The 26,197-nt window shown below is 61.2% G+C and overlaps 6 protein-coding genes across 6 annotated transcripts, besides 1 other annotated feature; all 6 read left to right on the top strand.

Annotated features, from left to right (window-relative positions):
- Positions 1-583: 583 nt before the first annotated feature.
- On the top strand, positions 584-2,776 carry LDBPK_171100 (hypothetical protein, conserved; the record flags this gene model as incomplete). The annotated part of the gene is made up of 1 exon (XM_003859916.1): positions 584-2,776. The coding sequence occupies one exon, from the start codon at positions 584-586 to the stop codon at positions 2,774-2,776; it is 2,193 nt and encodes a 730-aa protein (XP_003859964.1).
- Positions 2,777-3,865: 1,089 nt separating this feature from the next.
- Positions 3,866-4,876, top strand: LDBPK_171110 (hydrolase, alpha/beta fold family-like protein; the record flags this gene model as incomplete). The annotated part of the gene is made up of 1 exon (XM_003859917.1): positions 3,866-4,876. One exon carries the CDS (start codon positions 3,866-3,868, stop codon positions 4,874-4,876), a length of 1,011 nt encoding a protein of 336 aa, XP_003859965.1.
- A 2,071-nt stretch (positions 4,877-6,947) lies between these two features.
- Positions 6,948-8,864, top strand: LDBPK_171120 (hypothetical protein, conserved; the record flags this gene model as incomplete). The annotated part of the gene is made up of 1 exon (XM_003859918.1): positions 6,948-8,864. One exon carries the CDS (start codon positions 6,948-6,950, stop codon positions 8,862-8,864), a length of 1,917 nt encoding a protein of 638 aa, XP_003859966.1.
- A 2,885-nt stretch (positions 8,865-11,749) lies between these two features.
- Positions 11,750-14,218, top strand: LDBPK_171130 (hypothetical protein, conserved; the record flags this gene model as incomplete). The annotated part of the gene is made up of 1 exon (XM_003859919.1): positions 11,750-14,218. The coding sequence occupies one exon, from the start codon at positions 11,750-11,752 to the stop codon at positions 14,216-14,218; it is 2,469 nt and encodes an 822-aa protein (XP_003859967.1).
- A 5,793-nt stretch (positions 14,219-20,011) lies between these two features.
- LDBPK_171140 (hydrolase-like protein) lies at positions 20,012-21,307 on the top strand (the record flags this gene model as incomplete). Its single annotated transcript, XM_003859920.1, has 1 exon — positions 20,012-21,307. One exon carries the CDS (start codon positions 20,012-20,014, stop codon positions 21,305-21,307), a length of 1,296 nt encoding a protein of 431 aa, XP_003859968.1.
- An 864-nt stretch (positions 21,308-22,171) lies between these two features.
- LDBPK_171150 (hydrolase-like protein) lies at positions 22,172-23,344 on the top strand (the record flags this gene model as incomplete). Its single annotated transcript, XM_003859921.1, has 1 exon — positions 22,172-23,344. One exon carries the CDS (start codon positions 22,172-22,174, stop codon positions 23,342-23,344), a length of 1,173 nt encoding a protein of 390 aa, XP_003859969.1.
- A 322-nt stretch (positions 23,345-23,666) lies between these two features.
- Positions 23,667-23,708: a sequence feature (Short protein (LDBPK_081310, CBZ33263.1) was converted to a misc_feature.).
- Positions 23,709-26,197: the final 2,489 nt, after the last annotated feature.

Raw genomic sequence — 26,197 nt, forward strand, 5'->3', positions numbered from 1 at the left:
ATGAACGCAAACCACAAGCGGCGACGAGGTCGGCATCAACCTTCTCTTCCACTCTCCTTCTCCTGCCCTCGTTACACTGCAGCGGCGCCGACGCACGACACGAGGACGCAGAGACCAGCGAGGCGGCTCAGCAGCTCGCTCGCGCCGCCGCTGGGGACGCCCTCCCCCGCCGACGCTCGGCATTGCGGAGCCCTTATGCCCTCCATTTGTTGCGTTTGTGGATTACCCGCGTCTCTTGCACGCTCCCTTCCTGCCCCCATCTCCCCACTCCTCTCACTATTCCTTTTCGCGGACCCTGGGCGCATCTGCGCGTCCGTCGAGTATGTTGTCGGTGCGTGTGCACGTTCCTCCCTTCTCTCTCCGCCATCTCTGCTTGAGCGTTTGACGACGCATGGCCTCGTCAAACGCTCCGCAACTCTCCTCCATGCTTTTGGATCCCTCTCGTGCTCAAGCCGTTCCACTTCACACCCCGCGAATCACCGGCGAAGCGTCGCCTTTCACGGCGGGAGAAGGGCATTTGAGTACGTAGTCCCGCGCGCATACGCACTCGCATTCACGCGGACGGCACTCCGCTCCCCGCATCATGAGCTCGGCCACCTCCTCCGCGGCTCTGCAGTTCTCGCGCAGCAGCGCGCGCCACATGGTGCGTCAGCTGCACCACCGCGTGGTGGAGCAGCGGCAGGCAGTCATGGAATGCCGCAACCGTGCCGAGGCCATGTCTGCCCGCGACACCGCGCGCAGCGGTCGTGCCGGCGAGGCGGAACAGTCGTCGCTGCCCTGCTTTGCCGACGTGGCGGCAGAGAAGGCCGTGATGCAGAGCTTCATTCCGGATGGGCTGCTGAGTGGCATTGCCGTCGCCGTCTCAGACGCGCTGGATGTTCAGGAGTTCTACACCAGCTCTCGGCTTTGCACGCCGATGCACCACGACGCCGCATGCAAGGAGTTCCCGCTGATCTCGTGGCTACGTCTCCATGGTGCTCAGTTCGTCGGCAAGCTGAGGTGCTGCACCCCCTTTGCGCTGAGCGAGGGCATCGTCTTCGGCCCCGAGAAGCCGGCTTCTATCGCCGTTACCGAGCACGCGTGCGACTATGCCATCAGCTGCTCACTGAACGGGCCCCCGTCGGTGTTGTGTGCGGTGCATCACGATATGGTCGGCTTCAAGCCGACCTCACAGACATTCGGCACCTTCACGGAGCGGTTTGAGCTGGCGGTGCCGTCGATGACGGTCGGGCTGTCGGCGCGCTGCCTAGATGACTTGATGTACCTGTGGCAGGTCTACACCGCCTCGATCGACCCCGAGGCGCACTTCGAGGCAACGTCGGCGAAGCGGGCGAAGTCCAAAACCTCCTCTACTGCGGTGAGCACGAGCGCCTCTTCGCCACCCTCTGCGCCGATGCACAGCGGCGCATCGGCGTCCGCGGCCACTGCCGGCGAGCTCACGGGTGAATACAGTACGGCGAGCGTCGCCGGGGATGTGCCGCCGTTGCCCGCCCTGAGCACTACCGCGGCGCCTCGTGGCGGTGACCCCAGTCATCCGCAGGCCTCCGACCCACCGGCGCGTCTAGTGCAGCTCATCAGCAGCTGGTGGAGCGGCAAGGCGGCGCCGAAGGTGAAACACCCTGATGATGTGCCCAAGTACTCCAACCCAGATATACTCGACCACAGCCCGTATAACTACACGGTGCGCAGCCGCAGCGGCCACATCGCCGACATCGACGTTGGCTGGTGCGACTACAACGCCGAGGCAGCCATGGCGGCCGACTTCAACCAGCCATCGCGACCAGGCTTTCTGCGGCGGCTCTTCACTGGGGCGCAGACATACGAGGCGCCGAAGGTCGAGCTCGCTGTTGGCTACCCGGCGGAGTGGATTGACCAGTACTGCACGAACAAGTACACGTCGTCGGCCGAGTTCCACCAGCGTATCACGGACGCCGTGTCCATGCACAGCGCACTGCACTACAACCAAAAACTTGAGATTGTGCCGCTGGCGTTCGACTTCTCCGTGGAGGAGGTGATGGAGGCGGTGACGGTCATCTCACGCTACGAGCTTGCGAAGGCGTTCGAGCGACTCGTCGCGCCGGCGACGGCTCCCGCTCAGGCTGACGAGGACGCGAAGAGCGGCGCGGTGCATGAGCAGAGCGGCAACGGCGATAATGACAAGGACAACTTGACTGTGTCTTCCCCAGGCAAGGCACTGCAGCTCCCTGTTGTGCCTGGCGTGGAGCCGATCGCGCTTAGCGGCGGCGATGCTCCGGGGACGAACCGGCCTCACCTGTTCGTGGGGCTCTCCGGTACTCCGGAGGATTTACCAGCGTCGCTGGCCGACTCCGTCCAGGCTGGCCAGAAGTTGTCTGTTCGCGACTACCATCGCGCCCTGCGCGTCCGCGATGACGTGGTGCGTTCTACCGAGGAGCAGTTCATGGACGTGGACTGCTTTGTCACGCCGCTGCTGTGCGACCCGTACACGAGCGGCGATGTGCGCAGTGCGCGCCTCATGTTGCCCTTCCAGCTTGCCGGCAACCCCATTCTCTCTGTGCAGGTGGACCCGCAGACACCGGTGGCGATGGTCGGCGAACTCGGCCGCGATGCCGCGCTCATGGAGGACGCGTTTTGCTTCCTGCAGTTTGTGCGCGGCGCGTCCCCGTCTTTGTGGCATGAGAAGGTGGTTGAAGAGAGCCCGGTGGCAGCGCCGGGTGCTGACAAGGGCGGCCAAGCTGGTGCAGCCGAGATCGCCACCCGCTCGCAACCAGGCGGGTCGGCCGCGTTGACCACTTAGCAGACGGACCCACGCCTCGGCGCATGATGAACATCGAGTTAGGGCTCATTGGTAACGCCGCAGACGGTGAAGGAAGTACGAGGTGAGGCGGCCGCAGTGGCGGATGTGTGCGTTGGGATGCGCGGCCCAGGCATGTGTGGAGGGAGGGAAGGCGATGCACTCCGTACGTCGGTAAGGAGGGGGAGGGGGCAGAGCTGAGGCGGAATGGTGCTTTCACAGAGAGAGAAGTACGAGGAGGGCAGGTCTTGCTGTCTGCATCTCGTACGCCCCCTCCTTTTTTGCCCTGCCAACTCCTTTCCGGCGCCCACCATCGCGTTGTGTCGCTCTGTCGACGCCGTCGACGGTTCTTTGTTTTGTTTGGTTATCTCCGTTGCACTTGCTTCAACATCTGTGCGTGTGAGCACTTTCCGACCCTCGTGGTTCTCCGATCGGCAATCACGCTGCTGCGGTGTGGCGGCGCATGCTGACTCTCTCTCACCGACCGCCCCTCTCTCCCCCTCCCTCCGCACCCCGTCCTCGCCACCAATGTGATGTACTCTCCCCCTCTTGCTCTTGTCGACTTATGTGGCTCTTCCTCCCCCCCTCCCCACCCGCTCAATACGTATATCTATATACTCGTTTTGTCTGCCCTCTGCTGCGGCACAAGGAGGACACACGCGCTGTAGCCACCGCACCTTATCCGCACCACCTGTCTGTCTCTCCCCCACGCACGCACACCCACACCGTTCGCACGCATCGCGCACCCTCGTGAGGCACACAGCGCTTCGTCTTCGTGCTCTTCATTACGGGGCTGTCGTCTCTTTCCCGGCTGGGGAGAAGCGAAAACGTTGCGGTGTTACACTTCCCTTTCGTAGTGGCGCCTCTTACCACGCCATCCGCCATCGAACTTGTCGTGGCGGCTGCTATCGTGCCGCAGTTCCTAGCTGCTCCCGCTGCATTGCGACCTCCGTGGCTGTCTGTGATTGTGCATCACTGGAGCTGCTGCTGCTGCCGGCGGTCTCTAGTGACGTTCCCGCCGCTCTCGCTGGGGTTTCGGCTTCCTCTTCTGCGCCCTTTGCACACCGTCACGCAGGCCCCGGGAACGTGATCATGATGTCCCCTGAAATAACTGAGACCGATGAGGCAGAGAATATGCCACGCGAGCTTCGCGGTAAAGGCAAGCCGATGCCGTGCGACAAGTTTGTGAGGGTTGGCCGGTGCCATAGCACACGAAAGGAAGTGATTATCTGCTACAGAACTCTCGGTGATCCCTCCAACCCATGCCTGCTGCTCGTCATAGGCCTCGGTGGTACCTTGCTTCACTGGCCGGGCGAGTTTCTCGCTGAACTTCTCAAGAACGGTTTCTACCTTGTTTTGTTTGACAACCGCGACTCGGGTCTGTCGACCCACTTCGACGGCTACCCGACCCCGTGCCTCCCCTGCATGATATTCCAGTCGTGGTCCCCCCTTTGCGGAGGCGCGCCGCCCTACACGCTCTACGACATGGCGAATGATGCTTGGTGTTTGCTGACGGCACTCGGGATTGGCCGCGCGCACCTCTTGGGCACCTCCATGGGTGGCATGATTGTGCAGTGCATGGCCATAGAATATCCTAAGCGGGTGTGTAGCCTCACGATTTGTTACTCGCACAGCAGCGGCCCGTATGTGAAGCCGCAGGCGTGTCGCGTGACGCTGGCGTTGCTGGACAAGCCTGCTAGCCTGTCCCTGAAGGACGTCGAGGACTATGTTGTTCGCAGTGACTGCCTCTTCAGGGGCGACTACCCGCTGGACGAGGCGCATGTGCGCGAGGTCGCCGCGGCTAACTTCATGCGAAGCCCTCCCTACAAGAGCGGGTTGCTGCGACACGTATGGGCGGTGCAGCGCGCGAGTAATCGCGAGCCTGCCCTCCGCCGGCTGAGGGGCTTCCCAGTGCTCGTCGTACACGGCAGGAAGGATCTGATGATACCGTACGAAAACGGCTTGCGGCTGGCGTGCGTGCTGTGCAATGCAAAACTCGTTCTCTTTCCTCAAATGGGGCATTCTATCCCGAGGCCGCTCTACGTGGAGATCGCGATGGAGGTCGGTTTGCAGAAGCTACGCATGGTGAACGTGCCGCTGTAGGGGGCCGGCCGCTGCTGTGCGGGCGATGGATGCCACCGCCACGGCCGAAGACACGGTCGGGGCGTGGAGCCGACGGGGAGGGGAGGGGAGGTGCCACGTTGTTTCACCTCTTTTGTTAGGATTGGTTGTTTAGTCTCGTCGTAGAAATCAATAAGCACTTCACCTTTCTGGAGAGGGACGACGCGGCAGCCGACATGCGGGCGGTTGATTGGCGCCGATGGCATTCCTTCTTCCGGTTCGAGTTGAGTCTGAGAGTGGAGGGCCAAGTCCCCTACCTGCCTGGTGGTGGGTGGAGAGGGTGGCTGCTCACGTCACCGCTTGATTCGCTTCTTTTAGAGCTGTGTGCTCGCCTGTGGACGCTGCGCGCAATCTCTTCCAACGCCTCCGCGCAGACCACTAACGGCACCAAAAAAAAACGTGCATAACATGTATAATGAGGAGCTGTTCTCTCTCTCATCCGCTCACCCTCACGTTCACCTTGTGCCCGCCATATCTGCCCTCGTTGGCCTATGCGCGCTCCCTCCCTTATTATTATATTTGATCCCCCCTCTACGCCAACCTTACACCTCACGTGGAGTCGATTTTGTCTTCGTGTGGCCCGTGCTCTCAGTCGTTTTTTTTTTTTCTCACTTCGCTTGTGTCCCTCTTCCTTCGTTTCGTTGTTTATATCCTTTTAAAGCGTTCTGTGGGCCGCTCTCTCTCTGCCTCTTTCTTTCCCTCATGCTTTCTCGCACGCCCTCCCCTTCCCTCTGTCTGCCTTCCTCCCCCTTCTCAGTGTCACTCTACAGCCTGCGTTTCTTCGGTATTTTGTTGGGTGTGGGGGTGTTCGCCTCGACTGTATTATCCCCCTCCCTTTGCTGCTTGTTGCTGTCTTGGTTGAACACGGACTTCTCCTACGCGCGCGCGCTTCTCGTTACCTTCCCTCCCCCTCCCTCCCTCCCTGTCTGTGGGTCTGCCTCCTCTGTCAGGCTGTTACGTTTGCCTGGGCATATGCGGGACTGCTGCCTCGCATGGGTTCCTGTGCGATGCGTGTGGACCTGCTCTGCACCGAAGAGCGAAAGAAAGCAGCGAGACGGACACGGAGACAGGGGAGGGAGACACAGGAAGGAGGGAAGAGCATCGCGCCCCGTGCAGCTGTACGCGCGTTGCAGCGTGTGCAGTCGTTCTTCCGCTTTCCGCCGCCCGCCGCCGCTTTCCTTTTCTTTCGCCCACTTGCTTTGATTTCCACCTATTTATGATTTTGCCACCTCTCTCTCTCTCTATATATATATATGTGTGTGTGCGCATGTGCGCATGTGCGTGTGCATGTGCGTGTGTACGCTGTGGTACTGGGCCGGAGGCACCCCCTCCCCACGGTCAGTTCCGAAAACGAAAACATAACATTATATATAGCACCACTTTGCACCGCCTCCATCAGCCTCCCCTCCCTCCCTCTCTCTCTCTCGTTGGCTGTCTTGCGCACGCTCGCCGTGCGTGGCGGGGACGTCCCTTTATACGATGAATGCTCCGCGCCCCTGGCGCACTTGGTATGGCGCTTCGCATGACACGTTTTACCACACGCGACTCCCTCCTTACCTTTCTTCAGACTATCTTTCCCTCTTTCCCGCGCTTCCCCTGCTTTCCGTTTTCAATAAACTCCTTCTCTCCCCTCTCTGCCCTCTCTCTGCCCATTCCCTGGCAGGAGGAAAGGTCTTGCTCATACCTTGAGGGCGGTACATACAAGCGCCGACAAACTGCAAGCAAAAGCCGACTCGCGCGTATACATGCACTGGCGTGTATGCATGCCTGTGCGTAACCCGCCTTGTGCGCTTTTCTTCCACATCCGCAACATCTGCCTCATTCTTTTTCGTGTCGCCTGACTGGACGCGCGCGGTGTCGGCGACAGTCGCTTTCTGGCTCTCACCAACACATATACACACACCGGTATAAATCTCTATATCTGTACTCATCTCTCTATGGATCCAGACGGACCTGAGTGCGCGTGCCTATTCATCATTGAAACCATCAACGCGAACATCAACACTCCCCCGACGAAAAAGCGTTTCGACGCAACCGCGAACGGAACGGCAAAATGCCAGACTATGGCCAGGTGCCAAGCTTGCTCAAGCGGCCTCTGCGCATGCCGCGGCGTCGCCTCAGCGCGCGTCGGCGACAGGCTCTTATAGCCTTCATCGCCATTCTATGTCTGTGTGGGCTTCCTTTTATGTATTTCTTCTCGACCTCGTCGGCAACCGCGCTGGGCGAGCTTCCTGATCCGAGAGAAAAGCCGTGGATCACCTCCGATGAGAACTCGACACGCTTCGAGCACATCGTACACGGCCGCACCCCGGGGACGGCGTGGCGTGATCCTCGCTTCAACATGATCTTCTCCTTCTCCAAGTCTGGCGACGTTGTGCACGTGACTCCCACCAATTACGTCCGCCACCGCCGAGGCAGTGATGACAGCCCTGGCACGTTCCGCAAGTGGGAATCCATCTACCAGCCTAGCGACAAGTACCGCATCCCTGCCTGGGCCACGCCGGCGGACCGCGACGCGCTGCACCACGCGTCTATCTTTACTTCCTTGGCCGCGTTTCGCGACCACGAGTGCGCGCTGACGCTGCGCAACCTGTTCGACATGGCTGTTGCGCCGCACCGCCTGTACGTTGGCGTGAGCGAGGAGCGCAGCCCGTCGGACGCGAGCTGCTTCTCGAGCATTGGCGTAGACGACCTGGCGAGCGGCGAGACGCGGCGTGTGCTGTACGGCGCGGAAGCGCCGCGCACGCTTGGCTTGGAGGTGCGCTCGCTGACGTGGGCAGACGTGGTCGCGCCGCGGCAGTTGCTGGACGTGGATGCCGCGTTGAGCGTGCCCACCGACGGTGCTGCGGAATATGGCGCGCGGCCTGCTGGCGTGTTTTTGCACCCGGCGCACGCAGGGGAGCGGGTGACATGCGTTGCCGGGGAGCTGGAGACGGCGCGTGACAGGTTGCTGTTAGCGGAGGACGACGCGAGGCAAGGCATGGATGGCGGGTCTGTGTTCCGGCGCGGGCGCGGGGGCCCCCAGCAGCAGCCGTCGCGCGCACTGGCTGGGTGCCGCGTGACGACGCGCGTGGCGGAGTCCGCGTTTGCGCGCGGGCCGACGTTTGGGCGGTACATCACGAGCCTGTTCTTTTTCGACCAGGACTACTACATGGTAGTGGACAGTCACACGCGGTTTTCTGTGGACTGGGACATGAAGCTGATCACGCGCGTGTTTCAGCTGCCGACGCGCGGCGTGCTGTCGCACTACCCGAACGGCTACCGCGAGGGGCACGACCGTGAGGAGTTCGACAAGAAGATCGTTATGCTGATGTGCACAGCGCAGGTGCTCAGCAACGGCATGCCAAAACTTGGGGCGCGGTGGATGAAGTTGTCGCCGCACCCGGTCCTGCAGGGCTTCGCGGCTGCGGGCTTCATGTTCGGCGACGCGCAGTTCATGCTGGACACGCCGTTCGACCCTTTCCTGCCGTACATGTTCGACGGCGAGGAGGTGCTGTACTCTGCGCGGATGTGGACTGCCGGCTGGGACCTCTACGGACCTGGGCAGCCGGACGTGTTTCACCACTACGGGCGACCGAACACGCCGAAATACTTTGGGATCATGACGCCGAAGGAGGCTGCGCGGCGTGTGCTGTCAGAGCAGCGGACGCTATACATGCTGCGGCGCGCGCACCCGTGGATTGAGGAGCTTGTACGCCGCGGCTACGTGAGCGCTAACGGGCAGTCGACTCTGAAGCCGCTGCCGCTGGAGGAGGCGCCGGAGACGCGGCTTATCGTGACGGACGAAGTTGCTGCTGAGACGCGCGAGATCAGCGTGTGGGCGAAATACTACGGGATGGGCACAGAGCGGTCTGTGTCGGCTTACTGGCAGCACACGGAGCTGTCCGACGCGTTTGTGAAGGCGAAGGACGAGGAGAACAGGTGGCTGGGTGGCTTTGGGTTGTGCCAAAAAGGCGGCGCCATGGCGTGAGGTGCACCTGCCACGCCGTGGAGTGAAGATGTGCGGAGGGCGGTCTAGGGAAGGGACACAAGCGAGAAGGGGAGGGACGAGCTCAAGGCGGCAAGTTTCTGCCAACGGCCTCCGGCGCTGCGTCCGTTCTTGGGGGCGCTCCTCTTATGCTTATATCTGTGTACGTCTCTCTTTCTCTCTCTGTTTTTTTTTTTGGGGAGGGGGAGGAGGAGGGGATGTGACCGAGCGGCAGCAGCAGCACGGTTGGGCGTGGCGTCAGCTGGCGCTGGTGAGGCGTGCGAGAGGAGGAAGGCAGCATGCAACGTCCACAGCCAAACGTGCTCGCGTGCAGATATGCTGGCGTGTGTATTGGGTGTTTGATCCATGTTTGCACGGCACCTCACGATCTCTCTCTTTATCTCCCTTGTGCTTTTCTTTTTGGCGTGCCCTCTTCTCTGCCTCTCACTCTCTGGCTTCCACCGCGTCTCCTTGCTACGAATCTTGCTTGGGTGTCACGTCTCTGACGTCGATTCTCCCCCCTTCCTCTCCGTACTTTCGCTGTTACGCGCCGCTGGCCTGGCACAGGTGCGTCGGAGGGAGGGGCTCGAGCACACCGCCGTCCATTCCCTCCATCACACGCTTGCATGTGGGCAGGGGGGCTTCTGGTTGTGGCAGCGCACGGCCGAGTGCAGAGCACCGCTTGTCGCTCGGGTTCTTTTTCCGGCACGCTCCGGCGCGCTCTCCTCGCTGTGCCCACACGCCAGCAAGCTTACGCGCGCGTCTCGAAGAACAACACCAAAGAGGGCGTCTCTGTGGCGACTCCGCCCTTTTCGTTCGCGTTATTCCCAATCCCCCCCCCCTCCCCCCGCCCGCCAGCCGTGCGGATTACTGAGGTGCTCGTCTCAGAATGACGCGTTGAAAGGGAGCGAATTCCCCACCTCCTTTCCAAAAATAGAGAAAATCAAAGGAATTCCAACCCTGCCCGACACGCTTGTGAGCCCTCGCCATTGCTGCGCTTCGATGCTCTCGTGGCCTTCATGGAATGGTTGCCTCCGCGCCCACCGTGAGCGCGATCACGCAGCCGCGACACGCACGGTCGCTTACGGCACTTTACCACCCTCCCTCCCAACCGCCTCTTTTCCCGTTCTCTCGTCTTCATGGCGGCCGTGCCCCCTCGTCTGGGAGGCGACTGTCTTCTTTTTCAGAGTCGCGGCCACGCCCATCGACGTATTCCAGCCCCAAATCCAGGCCGGCTTTCGAGGCGCGCCACCTGCTAATCGATGCGTGTCGGTAACACGCCGTGCGACAGCGGCGAGACAAATCCGTGGACGCGCTTGCACAAGGGCTTCCCGAGCCGGAACGAAAAGGAGTGCAGAGAGTCTCATGGGCGTTGCCGCTTTCTCCTCTATCATCTCCATCTTCACAATGCCAGCGACAGCGATGGCGGCGCGGATCATGTGCGGCATCGCTTTCCCGAATCGCCCACGACCTCCTCGCCCGTAGCGTACGTCGTGACGATGCCGATCGGCTGGGCGTGCATGGCTGGCGCGCACGACAGCACGAACGACTCGCTCGGGTGTGGAATCAAGGGCGCGCACAGCTGCGCGGCTGGCTTTGACCTGATTGTGGCTGCGTGATGCCTCCAGACGTTGGCGATCATCCTTGTGCTCATCATACCTACCGAAGAGCGCCGACGCGCTGAAGGCCTCGCGAAGGTGGTGGCTGGGTGAAGTAGGCACGGGGACGCACCCCGCACGCATGTGCGCGCTTCTACGCATACACACGCCCAACGGAAGCGAGGGGGAGTGGCGGTGGTGGCTTCAAAACCGACCGACACCTCCATAGGCACACCGGCAAGCACCAAGACATGGAGGCTGAGCAGAGGAAGGAAGCAGATCGCCGCTGAAACAAACGCATGCTACCGTGCTTATCGTGCGTAAGCTGCTGGACGTGCGGTGTACGTTGGCGAGGGCGTGCTCTGTATATTCGATCGCATCAATCGGGGAGAGCGAGAGAGAGGGGAGGAGGAGAGAGATGGCGAGAGCAGCAGGCAGAGGATGGGCTGCCCGTTTCTCGCGGGGGCTGCACACATGCGTGTTGGTATCCTTCTCCGGTTCCTCTTCTCTTGCTTTCATCGCCGTATTCGTCTGTTATCGTGGTTTGCGTGTCCTCCGCGCCCCCCTCTCTCTGTGTGCCTGTCTCTTCGAATCCTTCTGTGCCTGCCCTTGATTCACCGATCGTGGTGTTCACTTTCTTCGCCTCTCTCCCCCCTCCCTTCTTCCGCCCCCATTCCGATCTGCACCGCTCCCTCGCTGCCAGCAACTCACGTGCTCATATTCGCATACACGCGGCAGAGGGCGGAACATCATCGTTGAAAGCACCCACAGAGCGAATAGTGCGCCCACCCCTTACGCCAACTGGCGCGTGAAAGTAACGCGCACCCAGCGAGGCAGGAGCGTGCAGAACAAAGTGCAGCTCACAGATACCCCCGTAGAACTGAATTCCCCCCTCCCCTCCCCTCCCCTCCCCCTCCCCTCCCCCCCTCCCTCTTTCTCTGCGAGCGCGTGTGCTGGAGTAGGGGCGTCTCCCGCGCATCTGCGTCGGTGTCCTTCTTGGTGCCCTCTCGCATTCCTCATCCCGCACACACGCGCACACTGCCTCGCTGTTTGCGCGGTCCTTGTTGCCCGCTCTTTAATCCTTGGCGAATATTTTCTGTCGTTGGTGCGGGTCGGCGCTCTTGTCGTTCTTGTCGCTCGTAGTGCTGACGTACGTCTGTCCGCGCCTGTGCGCGATTTCTGGGCACGTGCGGCATCCACCGGCCAGCAGCAGCGCTGGTGCGCAGCTCCCCTCGTGTAAAAAGAACAGGCAGTTGACACGGCGCCTGCACACGGCTTCATACGTTAGCTATGTACGGTGGTTATTACGTGATGGGTTCTGGCATGCACCAGGGCGGCGGCTACGGCGGCGGCCCTATGATGCAGCAGCAGCAGCGATGCCAGCATCCACAGCTGCAACAGAATGCCCAGCAACCACCACCGCCGCCGCATGTGCAGGCGCGCCTACGCGGTTCTGGCCGGGGTGTTCCACCAGGCCACCCGCCCACGGTCGCTGGCGGCGGCAGTCCGGGCCAGCTAAACCGCAATCCGAGCTTCATGATGATGTACAACGACCGCAACTTTGGCCAGCCGAATCCGATGCTGCAGCGCATGGGCTCCTTCCACTCGATGGGGTCGACAGGCGTGATCCCCCGCTTCGGCAGCTTCAGCGCGCACGGCTGCGGCGGCAGCCAGCCCCAGCGCCGCGGGAGCTTCTCTTCGATCGGTACCAGCGCCGGCAGCCTGCGCCGCGTCAACAGCGGCTTGAACTTCGACTACTCGACCGGCTCGCAGGTCCACAGAGGAGGCCCGCTCATGCGCACCAACAGCTACGGCAGCATGCACCAGGGCGGTGGAAGTTTCTTCGGCGGCAGCGCAGCCCCGAGTGGCGGCGGTCGGCCTCTTCAGCAGCTCAGTCGGCAGAACAGCACCCTGTGCTCATACAGCTACGGTAGCTTCCGACAGCCGAGTTTTACGCAGGGTAACGTTCACAACGGTGCCACCGGCGTCGGCCCGGGGGTGTCGCTGAATAGCATAAACGGCATGCTCAAGCTCGCCGACTCTGGTTCTAGCAGCGCTGGTAGTCCCTCCACGGCTGCCGCACCCCGCGGCGACATCGGGGCAACGGTTGCTGCGGGCGTTCCCCTGGAGTCGCTGGCGCCAGGCCTTGCTCGCCAGGACAGCGCCAGGTCGCTTCAGCGCAAGTACTCTATTTCTGGTCAGTTCTACAACTACGGCAGCAGCAACAACAACGGTGGCGGTGTTGACCAGTGCGCTGCGGCCCCGGTGTTGCAGCACCGTCTCTCACAGCTTCTGCCCGGAGGCGGCCCAATAATGGGCGACGGTGGCGGCATGATGGCACTAAACGCGCTCACGGCAACGATTGGGCAACGCGGCGGTGCTGGTGTCATGACGCAGCAGAGGCAGCACCACATGATGATGCAGCAGCAGGCGCGCATGAGCGCGGCTGGCGACGGCAGCGGCGTTGCTGCCTCGGACGCGCCACCGTCGAAGGGGACGTCGGAGAACACGACGGTGGCGGAGGGCCAACCGCAGGTGCTGGGGCGCAAGAACAGTGTGCAGAACTTGACGCGTAAAAACAGCGAGAAGCGCGTTGGGATGTACTTCAAGAATAGGGCCGCAGAGCAAGACGGCGTGCAGTACAAGAAGGACGGCGACCCGGGCACCTCTGGCAAAAACAACTCCGGCGAACGCGACCCGTCGCTGACAAACACGCTGAAGGCTTCCCTCTTGCTGGACACCTCCGGCGGCCGGAGCCCCGCGATCGAGGTGGACGGCCGCACCATCCGCGCCAGCAAGCCTGGCGCCGAGGAAGTACAGAAGTACGACATGCGCGATATCATGTATGTCAATCGCAACACCGACGTCCAGCTCTCAAGCGACTCGCTAGAGGAGATGCGAGATAACTTTCTGTACGGTTGCAACATCGGCATGATCATGGCCGATGCTGGCTTCTCCGCTGCGCGGCCGACGGAGTGGTTTACGTGGCTGGCCTTGAAGTCCGTGGTGAAGGGCAGCTTTGGCAAGCTGGCCTCTACGCAGTTCGAGTTTACCGTGTCAGTGTGCCTTCTGCAGGATGATCAGGTGATGGACCTGCTGTCCGATCCGCCGCAACGCTTCATGAACTTGACCGTCGCGGAGAGCCCATTGTTTGGCAACGTGGCCAACGGCATGGTGTACGTCTGCGTCGAGGATGCCGGCGAGTTCAACGATGTGCTGGACGCGAGCCTGCACTGCGCGCAGGAGCACTGCAGTCCCTTGGCCGAGGAGCAGGGCATCGTCCTGTGCACATGCGTGCTGAAACAGGTCAAGACCTCGCAATCCTCCGGCAAGGAGGACGTTATTGTTTCGTCCATCTTCGCGAGCGGCGTCGGTGACGGCGTCATTCACTACAACCGCATCATTGACAAGAACCCGGCCGAGCCGCGGGCACTCTTCTACTCCGTCATGCACCGCTCCGTGCACTCGACGGCGCTATTCTCGTGCGCTATGCATGATGATGAGATTTTCAACTACCTTGCGACGCTGCAGCGTTTCTCCAAGATCGAGACGCGCCGCCCAAAGGTGGGCAGCGCTCGGGCCTTCGTCGCCTACGGCACTAGCACAATACCAAGGATCCGCGAAGAACTCAAGGAGACCAAGGATGCCCGTCAGCGGGCCATGATGCAGCGGCAGCTGGAGAAGCTGGAGCTGATGGTGGTGGATGCAGAGGACATGCTTCGGTCACCGGCGGATTGCGTGCCCAAGACGTACATTTAGGCGAGCGAGTGGAGTGTGTAACGGAGATGGTCGCACGCGAGGTAATACTGCGCCTCCATCTCTTCAGAGACAGACGCACACCACGTGAACCGGCTCGATCAAGGAGGCGCTGCTCCTCTTTCCCTCAGCTCTCCCTCCCGCATCTGCAGTTCTGGTGATGGACGAGCGCGCTTGTGTGGGAGTACGCTTGCGTGAGGTGCTGGCATGAGCCGGACTTGTTTGTGGCCATCTCTTCCGCGCCTCTTCCCACGTGTCCCGCCGGTGCACAGGCGTGCTGTGTAACACAATACTCTGCCGTGTTGTTTCGTTATCCTGCGCTGATCTCTTCATGCTTTCACGTGTTTCTCCCCCTCCCTTTTCTTCTTTTCCCTTCATGAGACGTGTGTGCGTGTGTTGTGCTCTGTTTTGGCGCGCTTTTGCGGTGTCGTCGTGCCGATGTCCATCCTGCTCACTCCCTCGGTCTTGTTGGTTCCTTTCACCATGTATTCTTTCGTTGTCTGTGTGCGCATGCGTCTCCGCGTGGGCGGTCCCCGCTCCCCATGTGTCTATGCTTTTCTGCGATGATGATGTATGCCTCCCTTTTGCGGCAGTGTTGCTGGCGTTGTTACTCATTCGCCGCCACTCGTCCTCTCTTTTTCTTTTTTTTTGAATGCTGCCGTTGTTGTTGTGGGACAGGGGTACACACACACACACACACAAACGCACAGAGGCATTACTCTTGTGTTCCTCTTTGACCAGGGGACACGGCAGCAGCTACGGCAGCGAACAGCAGACAGCAGAGCAGAGGATAATTAAGGGAAGTGGCGTCGACCATTGGTGTGGACGTTCTTCTGTGGCGTGCGCGTTATGTAGCTATACCTTTTTTTATGCTGGCGTGTGTTCCATCCTGCTTGTGCCACGTATTCTTCCCCACCCCCGCTCCCCATTTCTTCCCCTCGCTGTGCGCGTATCGGCCGAAGCGATGCAGTGGGTGGCTTGAAGAGAGGGAGTGCGTGATGGCGTGTGCGTGGGTGCCCTTTTGTGTGTATACCCTTTCGCCTTCTCGCTGTCTTTTTTCCAGTAATTTGTTTTCGCTTCTCCGTCTGCAGCTGTTGCCTCCCCCCTTCACCCTTGATCGTGTTCTCATCGCCTCTCTCCCTATTCCAAGTGTGTCGACACGCGCTCGAAGTCCATGTGTCGGGAAACGTCTGCCCTCTTTGCCCTTGTCTCTCTCTCTCTCTCACACCCTCACATCATCAGCTGAGAATTATGATGTGGTTGCTCACCGCACTTCAGCTCTTTGCGTTTCGCTCTCTCTCTCTGTGTGTGTGTGTGCACGTGCTTGGACTCGTTGCCATCGCCACCGGTTTCTGCGCTTCTCGTTGATGCTCCCCTTTCCCTCCTCCTTCCCACCCCCCAAGCACACCGCAGACACACGGACAAGGAGCACGGAGAGGGAGACAAGCCATGATGCACACGAATAGCTCTCTTCTCAGTTGTCGACTGAGTGTCTTGGCGCGTCTTAATCTCCGCTTGGCTGACTTTTACGGGGACAGAGAGTACGCCCCCTTCTTCCCACCCTGAAACACATACACGCACACACGCACACACGCACACACGCACACACGCACAAACATGCACACGCATCAGTTTCTTGGTTGTAGGGCTGCGCCGCTGCCGACTTGTGCAGGCCCTTTCCCCTCTCAGTTTCCAGTCGATGCACCGTTGCTGGCCGTCTTCCCCTCCTGGTGGTGTCTTGCATGTATGTTTTTCTTTTGCGCTTTCCACTTGCCGTGCTTTGGTGTCCGTGTGGTGACTGTGCTGGGCCCTTCTCCTCCGCCCCCTCCGAGCTGCTCTTTCTCTGCATGTTCAGAGAGCGTCGCCCCGCCCTGCGCGCCTCGTCTCCCGTGTGTTTGCATCTCTCCTTCCTTCTTTTCCAAGGATGACGAGGCGAGACGACGACGGACCGCAGCCCAAGTAGGTATTTGCTTGCACCCAACGACTGCCGTCCCACGTTGCCGATTTTTCTTGTTTTCCCTTCGCGCCGTGCTCATGCCTGCGCGCATGGGCTCTGCCCCCCCCCCCTCCCCCACGCGTCTCTCTCCCTCTGTCTGCGTCTGTCTTCTTCCCTCCACAGGGCGACGAGCGCCGGCGTGTGGGGCTTTACTTTGTTTGCGCTTCCACACGCGTGTGCGCCACACACACACACACACACACCTGCTTCTTCTTCCCTTCCCGTGCTCTGCAACCCCGATACCGACACCAACAGCTTCGCCACAACAGACGCAGCCGCCATGCTCATGTGCACCAAGACTTCGCTACCTCCCCGGGCCCCCTCGCCTCTTCTTCCTTCGTTGCTCGGCCCCTTTCGTTCCTCTGCGCCCGTCTTCCCCGTACCATCGCTATCGGCGCAGTGTCGCGGCGACGGCGGTGCAGACAAGTTCTTCTTCCTGCTCGCCTCCCTTTCGAATCGCGCATTGTCGTGGGCTTCCGGTTGTCTTCGTGTGTTGCGCTCACCCCCCCTTCATATATTTTGGTTAGTCGCCCTCCCACCTTTCCCCCAGCCATACTCGTAACCCACTCCTTCTTCGTAAGCCTTCAGCATGTCGGGCCTGCCACGTCCTCTCTTCCCTCTGCAGCCTCCCTTTTTTTGTTGACTGGCACCTTGCTCACGCCCTCGGCCACGCCTCCACTCTCCTAGCTCGTGCGCGTATGCCGGCGTGTGTCCGCGGATGAGTCGAATTCGTGCCTCGCCATCCTTCCCCACCACACAGACACAGGGGAAGCTGGATAGATGCGCAAAGACATCACAGGCTTGCACATCAGCGCTGCTGCCCCCACCCCCTCCGCTCCCTCTTTGATGCATCTCTTCGGTTGCGTTGCCGTTGCTGTGGCGGCGCTGGCCGTTCTCTTCCGAGTTCTTTTCTTCGGTTGCTGCGCTGGAAGCTTGCCGTGGTCTTTCCCCTCCTCCCCACTTCGTTTTGGTGTGTGTCTCTTCTCTGTGCCCTCCGCCCCGCTCACACCACACGTGCGCGTGTGCCTCTTCACCGATGTGGCCATCCTTTCTCGCTTTCTTGGTGTTTGTGTGTGCTCTCTTGTCTTCTTTTTGCACCTTTGTGGTGGCGTGTGGGGCGGCCGCAGCCTCAGTCGGAGTGAGGGCACCGATGAAACACGTGCGCGGGCACAGCTGGAGAACATCCCGTGGTAAGAACCGCCCTTCTTCGCCCCGTTCTTCGGACCAAAAGGAGCCTCACATACGTTCTCTGCATTGCGGAGCCGTGCGTGTAATGTGACCAGGTCTTTCTCTCCACCTTCTCCCCTCCCCTCCCCCCTTCTTCCTCTCACCTCGTGTGCGGACTGTCCGATAAGAGGGAAGATCGGTGGCCAGCACTCGGGCCATCAGGGAGGGGGGGGGCAGAGTATTCCTCAGTAGGTATCCTGCACAGGAGACCGCAAGGGCAGATGCGCGCGGCTTGATCTTTTGTGCTTGTCTTTGTCGCAGCACCGAATCGCCTCCGTGCACATCGGCATCCCACCTCGCTCTCTACCTCGAATCCTTTTTATGGTTGCCCTTCCAACCCCCTGTATTGTTCCCCTTTTCAACGTGCGTGCGTGCGCCATGAGCTGTCGTGACGCCTTGTGCGCTCGTTGTGGGCGCGCCGCGTTTCCTTTCTACACCCCGTCCCTTTTCAGGCAATGATAGCAGCATAGAGCGGAGAGTGCGAGCGAGAAAGGAGGGGCAGCGGCGCCGCTTACTGCGGCCTCCTGCCGAAGCGGATGACGACGAAGGTCCTGATGGTTGTCCGTCTCCTGCTCTACATCGCACCTCGCTCTGCCATGTGGTTTGCACCTCCCTATTTCTTTCCTTTTTTTGGGTTCCTGTGCGTGCGTGCATGTGTGTGTGTGTCTTGCAGGGCACCTCTAGTCGTCTTCCTGTGTCTCTCTGATATTCTTTTTCGGTGTTTTACGTACACGTCTGTTCACCCCCCCCCTCCCCCATTCACCGCACCCATGACGACGACGACGACGGGGGGGGATGGGAGAGGGACGCACACCGCCCCGTGCGTGGCATCTCCGGTACTCTGCACATCTCTCTCTCTCTGTGGGCGGAAGCCAGGCGGTCCCTCTATCCCTGCCAAATGCCAGAGTCACTTCCGGCGGTCACAGGGCCGAGCGCCTGCGACGTGGCGAAGTCAGGGCGCCTCATCGCCACCGATGCCGACGGCCACACCCTCGACGGCGTGGCGTCGGAGCGACCCGAGACCGCGAGCACGCCTGCACCATCCATACGATCGACGAGGCGCCAGCGCGACTCGAACACATCCCGCCCCGCCCTCGCTGCCTGCGGGTGTACGTGTGCGTACGGGGGGAGCTTGAGCCACCGCGAGGAGGATCACACCAGGTGGCGGCCGGCATGATGAGGGAGGCGCTGTGAGGCGACCTGCGAGGCGAGGGACGGATGAGTAAAGAATGGAGTCAGAGGTCGTGCTCCGACGGCTGAGCCGGCGCATTGCTGTACTGGCCCTTCGAGCGCTGCTTCGCACCACGCGGATGGGGCCCTGCGACACGGCCGGGACCAGTGTGAGGCCTGATCTCCTGCCTTGCGACAGAAATGGGCGCGTCGAAGGGTGCAAATTCGCTTCCATGTTTTTTGCATCTGTGTGCCCCCTCTCCCTTCTCCTCTCCCTCGGCGTGCTCTTCCACGCTTGCTCGTTGCTGCTGCTGTGTGTGGGGTGCTAACAGAGAAGGTCTTTCTCCTCCGGTCCGTTTTCTTGTTTTCCTTTCGTTTATGCCGTGAGGTGCTGTGATATGTGCATGCGTTCATGGGAGCGATCGCTTTCCTTCCCTCTGCAGTCAGTTCTCACGCTGTGTAGAGCCCCTCTCTCGTATTTCTTTGCTGCGCCTTCTTCTGGTGCTCGCGTCTCTCCCTCTATCCGCGCGTTCTTGGTGCGGTGCCCAAGCATGTGGGCACAACCCACACCCACGCATGCGTGTCTGTGTCACCTCTCCGTCATTGACCGCAGTGATGTGTCACGGCTGATGCTGCTGCGTGGACAGAATTCGTAGTGCGGCCGACTTCGGCGTGTTTCTCTCTCGGTGTGTGTGCGTGTGCGTGCGCCTTCATTCGTATGACTTTGTCTTTTCCTAGCTGCCCTCCCTTACCACTGTTGCGTCCCTCGTGGCATCACTCGGCTGTTGTTCTTCTTCCTCGCTGTTTTCCTGGTGTCTTTCTCAAGTGCTTGTCTGTCCGCAGTGATGCCGCGGCGTGCGCCAGCACACCCCCACCTCATTCTCCCCTCTGTGAATCTCCGACCATGTCGAATGTACAGGCGTTCATGCAGACCACAAGCATGAAAAGGGGACGAACACCCAACCCACACGCGGACACGGGCGCCCCTCTCTCTCTACGCACATGCACACCCTTGTCGAGTGTGAGGGAGACGACGCTGTTGCTTGGACGCTTGCGTGTATGTCTGTGTGCGTGTGCTCGTAACGCATAGGCAAAGGACGGCGCCCCGCGAAGATGTGCCCTGCCCTTTCCTTGAAGGGGCGCAGTGCGTTCGCCTTGAACCCTGCATCCGCCAGCCTCTCTTCCTTCCTCTGCTCCGCCTCGTTGTCGTCGCCGTCGCCGAGCTGCTGCGGAAGCAGGCTTTCATGCCTCCCTGCGCTCCATACTCTCGTGTGCGTGTGTGTCTCGTTGTCCCTTGCGCATGCCGCCAACGCCTTCCTCGCACTCTTGCTGGCCTCCGCCACGCTCAACTCCTCCTCAACGCATAACATCCTTTTTCACTCAGGGCCCACTCACATTGCTTCATGCCTGGTCCTGCTGCACCGTCAACGTTGTCCCCGCCTCAGCGGGTCGCTGTGCTGCGCCCACGCGACCAGTTCGCCGAGGTGGGCCGCTGCCACAGCACGGGACGCACAATTCGCCTCTGCTACAACACCTTCGGCGCGGCAAAGGACCCGTGCGTGCTACTCGTCATGGGCCTCGCCTCCCCAGGGCTCTTCTGGGATGATCGTCTGTGCACGCTGCTTGCGCACTCCGGCCCGTACCACGTCATCCGCTTCGACAACCGCGATGTCGGCTGCAGCACCCACCTTGACGACTGCAAGGGTAGCGATGGTGCGTTGCCGGTGGGACCAGCCAGCTACCTGCGCTACGCCTACGCGGCGCTGCGCCCCGGAACGCGGTCGATCCGGGAGGTCTACACCCTTAATGATATGGCAGCCGATGCCTTTGGCTTGCTGGACGTGCTGCGCATCCGCTTCGTTCACCTTGTCGGCTCGTCGGCGGGCGGCATGATTGCGCAGTGCATGGTGCTGGCGCATCCGGAGCGCGTTCTCTCGCTGACACTCATGTCCACCCACTCGAGCTCTCCTCACGCGCAGTGGCCGGGGATACGTGACATCATGAGCCTCATCTCGCTCGTGCCCAAGTCGACGTCGGCCAGGTACGCAAGCCGCATCGCACGGGCCACGAGCGCAGAGGAGCGGCAGCGGTTGTGCGCGGAGAGAGATGCGGAGCGGGTGACTGCTTACGCGGCCAGCTTTACCAAACTGCTAGAAAAGATGTCTGGTGACCGGGGCAAGTATCCGTTTGATCATGTCGCAGCGCAACGGCAGATGACGCGCATCTTCAAGCGCAGCCTATGCGTGACCGGCGGCCCGCGGCAGTTTCTGGCGCTGCTGAACGCGCCATGCCGCGACGACGCGCTGCGGCAGCGCATCACCAGTGTTGCACCGATGTCGCAAAGCAAGGCGGGGGGCAACAAGAACATCAGCAGGCATGCAACCTCAGCGGTCACGACGCCTTTTTACGTGCCCACCATCATCATCCAGGGCGACTGCGATCCACTCGTGCCTGCCTCCAACGCGCGTCACCTAGCTTCCGTGATAGCGGGTAGTCGCCTCTACGTGGTGGAGGGCATGGGCCACACCTTGATTCCCGCCTTGAGAGGCACATACATCCAAATCATACGCGATAACGTGCGCGCTGGCGAAGCTGCGGCGCAGTCGTTAGGGCGTAAGGCTCAACAAACTGCTGCTGCTGCCGCTGATGGCGGTTTGTCCGCCAAGAAGCAACCAGTGAAGGCCGCCTCCCGGCTGTAAGGGGCAAGGGTGGTGGGAGAAATGGGTGCGCCATCCGCTTGCATGTGTTTATAAGCCGCCTCCTTGCTCTCTGTCGGCAGCACAACGCTGCACTCCGTATTTCCTTTTCCCAACCTGTATGCTCCCTGTCGTTCCCCTCGTAGGTGGAGCACCTCTACTCGAAGCGTACACCCACCGACATACTCCTGCGCACAGAAGGATGCGCTGACTCGTTCTCGACTCCCTCTTTCTGTTGATTTCGTCGCTGCCATCGACTCTTGCGCGCGCCTCATTTCGAGTGATGTGCTCGCGCTCGAAGCCGGTGACGGAGGTGTGCGTGTGTGTGTGAGGGAAGAGAGTCGGACAAATGCGGCTAAGAGCTGATCCGCCTCGCTGTGCGGCATGTACTCCGCTACCGCCCCCCACCCTCGCCCGCTTCCGCGTCGGGAGAGGGGAGGGGGAGCTGCACGCATGCAAGGGGAGGCCCTCACCCCCGTCACCTTTCTACCCCTGCTACTGCCGGCGCACATGCGTGTGGGCGGGGGCACGCCCTTCTCACTCCTCACGGAAGACTCGCTTGCGCCTGCAGCGGCCCTTTTCTGTACCGCTGTGCTCTCCTCTCTGCTCCGTCCTTGTGACCTGCTCTGGCTCGCCTAACTGTGGAGGAGGCGAATACACCATCTCGAAGAAAGAGCATCCGCGCCTCCACCCAGCACCATCACGACCACCAACATCGCCGCCGCCGCCACCGCCACCAGACGCACCCCCCCTACACACACACAAAAACGAAAAGCTCGGCAAGGGAAAGAGGAACGAGTGGAGCTCTCAGTTCGGTCTATCTGCGCACTTCCCCTTCCTCGCCTTCCCCTCGCCAACATACAGAACATGCCTCAGCATAACGACGGCGGATACGTGGTGGTGAGCGACGGATCGACGTCGCCGCATCCTCAAACAGCGACGAAGCAGCCTACCAGGCCAGAGGACATGGACCTTCCACCAGCCATCCTTGAGGAGCTTAGCCGCATCTTCCCGCGCCCACCAGATGACGCCTTCGTACATGTTGGGCGCTGCGCCAGCACCGGCAAGGACATCACGCTCTGCTACAGTGCCTTTGGCGACCCGTCAGACCCATGCATTCTTCTCATCATGGGCATGAACGCGACGTCGCTCATGTGGGACACCCGTTTTTGCGGCTACCTGGCTGCAGCCGGCTTCTACGTGATTCGCTACGACAACCGCGACGTTGGCCTCTCCACGCACCTTGACGAGTACCCGTCGCCGTTCATACTTCGCATGGCGCTGCCTACGTGGGCGTCCATCGGCGAAGGCTCCTTAGCCTACACGCTGGAGGACATGGCCGAGGACGCCGTCGGCCTTCTGAAGGCGCTGAGGATCAGCCAAGCGCACATTGTAGGCTGTTCGATGGGTGGCATGATTGCGCAGCTGTTGACATTGCGGCACCCAGACATGGTCGCGAGCCTATGCCTTCACTCCACCTCTGCTGGTCCCGCCTGGCCCAGGGCGTCGCTGCTGATGAACATCCTCGACCAGCCAGAGAGCACCCGTGATGTGCACTCGGTGCTGGACTACCGCGTGCGCTTCTTCAAGGCAGTCGCAGGCGACATGACCTTTCACGAGCGCGAGTTCCGTCTCGGCATGTGGTTCGACTTTGCGCGAGCGCCGTACCAGGGAGGCGGGCGCCGACATCTGGCCGCGATTGTGCGCTCCAAGGACCGCAGCGCTGCCCTCAAGGCTCACATCAACCGACTGAACAGCACCATGACACGTGGCAGCGAGCGTGGCAGCTCATCACTGCCGGCATCGGGCACGACGCCGTCGCGGTGCATCCCTGTGGTGGTGCTGCACGGTGGGAAAGACCCGCTGGTGGTGCTCTCTAACGCGCAGCATCTCGCCAGCTGCATCAACGGTGCTCGACTGGTGGTCTTTCCGAAGATGGGCCACTACTTCTCCAAGGAAATGTATCGAGCCATCGCGGACGAGATTATTCTGAACGCGCGCACGGATGCGACAGCCATGATGAACGCGTTTCCATCTTGAGCTGCCGCTAATGATGCAAAACCCGACGCACACCTATAAATGCAGACATGCCCAGCGTTGTCAGGTAGCCTTGGGGCGTGGGGGTGCCGGGAGGCGCATTATCTGTTTTGGTGAACACCGTCGTCACGGGCACACGCCTATGTGCGTGCGCACGCACACGCAGGCGTACAGAGGTACGTGTGCATCTTTCTCCACCCTTTCTTAGCTACAACATGACGAGAGCACCATCGAGTTGCGCCATTGAGCTCTTCAGACTCCCATGTGGAGAATCAATACAACATATTGCGGGGATGCCACGGCTTGGTGCGACTCAGGGAGCAGCATGGCACATAGGCAGAGTGTGCAGGGTCTTCGAGGGCCTTGACCCGAAGCTGGCCAGCTTCCTCCTCGAGCTCATGCAGCATGCACCTAGACCACCACCCCCTATTACCCGGCCGACAGACACCACCACTTCCGCCCCCTTTAGCAGCACCGCTGACGCGGCCAGCTTGTATCAGGCTATGCGGTCCACCCGGGGTCTCCGTCTGGCGCCGATCGCGCAGCACGTACCCAAAGAAGGGACAAACAAGGACAAGATGAGCCGATAAGACGCATACCTCCGACTCGTCGTCTAGGACGGCTCGTTCCATGACGACGAGGATTATATCCGTGGTGCGACGGAGGCAAGGCGAGCTGTCGCTGCGTATGCGTCTCTGTTTTGACTTGTTCGTGGCTGGGACTCGGACACACGTTGTGGATTCGCATAATGCGAACAAGAGAACCGCGGCGGCAACAACACTTCCTCCCTCTTATTTCACCTCGAGGAGGTTTATGTGTGTGTGTGTGTGCCTCCCTGCCGGCGTTCGCGTCTCTCACTCTGGATGTCGCTGCCCTTGGATGTGGTCCGCTCCACCTTACTCCACCACCGACACCCGCATGCGCCCTCACAATCTTCCCAACCCCTTCAGCACACAAACACGTGAGCAAAGTGCGGCTGCTCTGTGAGGGTGCGCGCGCGCGCGTGTGGGTGCCGTGTGGACTGCGGCACGGCCCTACAAACTCAGGAGAGAGGGAAGAGGCAAGGGAGGCCAGCGACTCCCATTAAGGGACCCTTTTGGGCGTGCTTGCACGTGCATGCGCACAAGCCGGCTGCTGCTGTCTGGCTTTGCGCGGCTCGGCAGCTCTTTGCCCTTCTTTCCTCCTCCTCCTCACTGAGGCGCTGCTGCTGGAGCAGCGACAGACACGCTGACGCTAACCCCCTCCATGCTCGCCGACGCAGTTGCACAGGCCCTCCCTACCGCCCTCGTTTGCCGTTCAAGTCCGAATCCGCAAATGCCTGTCTTGTGCAGCCGGGGGCGTTCGCGGCGCTGATTCAGGCACCCGCACGACGGCCACCTCTCCCTGCATCGTATCTCTCTCGCAGCTCTCATTTTTGAGTTGCCGCCATCGGGGCTCCGCACACGCGCTTTTCGTGCATCTGTGCAGGCCAGTCAGTGCCGCACCCGCCTCAGCCGTTCGTTCCTCCTCCTCATCGCCGCAGCAGCCTTCCCACTCTCTCTCCTCCCTGTTTTGCCCCTCCTGAGCCACCTGACCTACCTGACCTGCGCACGCACGCACGCATGCCGTACCCCTCGCCCCTTCCCTCTTCTCCAAACCTTTTCACTTGCTGCTTGAACCCTGCGGCCTTCACTGTCGCCCCCCCCCCCCCCCCGCCCTTACATAGGCCCCTCCCCTTCCCACTACTCGCGCTTGCTGCACCTTCCATGCCGCCCATCACGCGCGTCTTCCTTCTATAGAGCCCATCTGACTCGTTTGCGTAGGGTGTGGGGTGTGCGCACTGCTGCCGCTCCTGAAGACGCTTGTTCCCCTCTATCGATGCCCATGGCCCCTTCCACCGCTTCGCCTTTTCGTCCTCCTCTCTTGGGTTGCGGCATCGCTTGTGCCTCATGCGCGGCTGCCGTGGTTTCCTCTTCGCCACCCTCACGCGGCACCGAAAATGGCGAAAACGCAAACCCGTGCCCCGATGCCCTCCCTTCCTCTCCCGAATAAGGGGGACTTCGGCGTGGCACCCGTGCGCAGCGCACCGCGTGAAGTGAGCAGCGACTGGCCCACTTCCTGGAGGTCCTGCCGGGTGCAGGCCCGCTGCTGAGCGTGGTAGCGCTGCTCGGCAGGCTTTCTCACCGGTTTGCGCTACTCCGGCGACGTGACGGTCCGCCCGGGCGGCGAGCAGCAGCAGGTGACTCGTCATCTGGGGACTGGCTCGTGGACGTGCCTTGCGCAGCGGACGACCCACTACTGGCGCTGCTCCATGCACGCCGTGTAGTGACTATGAATGGTGAAACTGTGTGTGCGGCCATGCGGCTGGAGGGGTGACGCGGAGTGGGCGCGTTGCGGGAACTGCTGAACACGTGCCCGAGCGACGCGCTAGGCATGTGCGAGTCGATATGTGGGCAGGCTGCATGCAGATTGCAGGCACGTGCCGAGCCCTGAAGCAGGCAGCGGGGTCGGTGATTCAGGCTGCATGCCGGTTGAAGGTCACTATCAGCCGCGACGAAGCTGACGTCGCCCCGCCTCCCCTCCCCGCAGGCATGCGTTTGCAAGGGTGGCTCACGACAGTGAGGCGGACGATGTGTACCATGGAGGGAAACAGCCGGCCAGGAAGCTGCGCGCGGCGTCAGCTGGACGCGTGGCAGCGGATCAGCTGGGGCGTGTCTTGTGACGACTGTGGCTCAGTGCCGGCGTCGTGATGGTTCCTGCTCAGGGAGTGTGATGGCTTCTCGAAGGGGCGTGGCGGCTGTCCTCCAATGGATCGCATTTTATTGCAGGGTGGGTCGATCGCTGGCCGCGTGCGTGAAGCGAGCGACACAGCATGCC

The sequence above is a fragment of the Leishmania donovani genome, chromosome 17 (genome assembly GCF_000227135.1).
Source record: "Leishmania donovani BPK282A1 complete genome, chromosome 17".
NCBI lineage: Eukaryota > Euglenozoa > Kinetoplastea > Trypanosomatida > Trypanosomatidae > Leishmania > Leishmania donovani.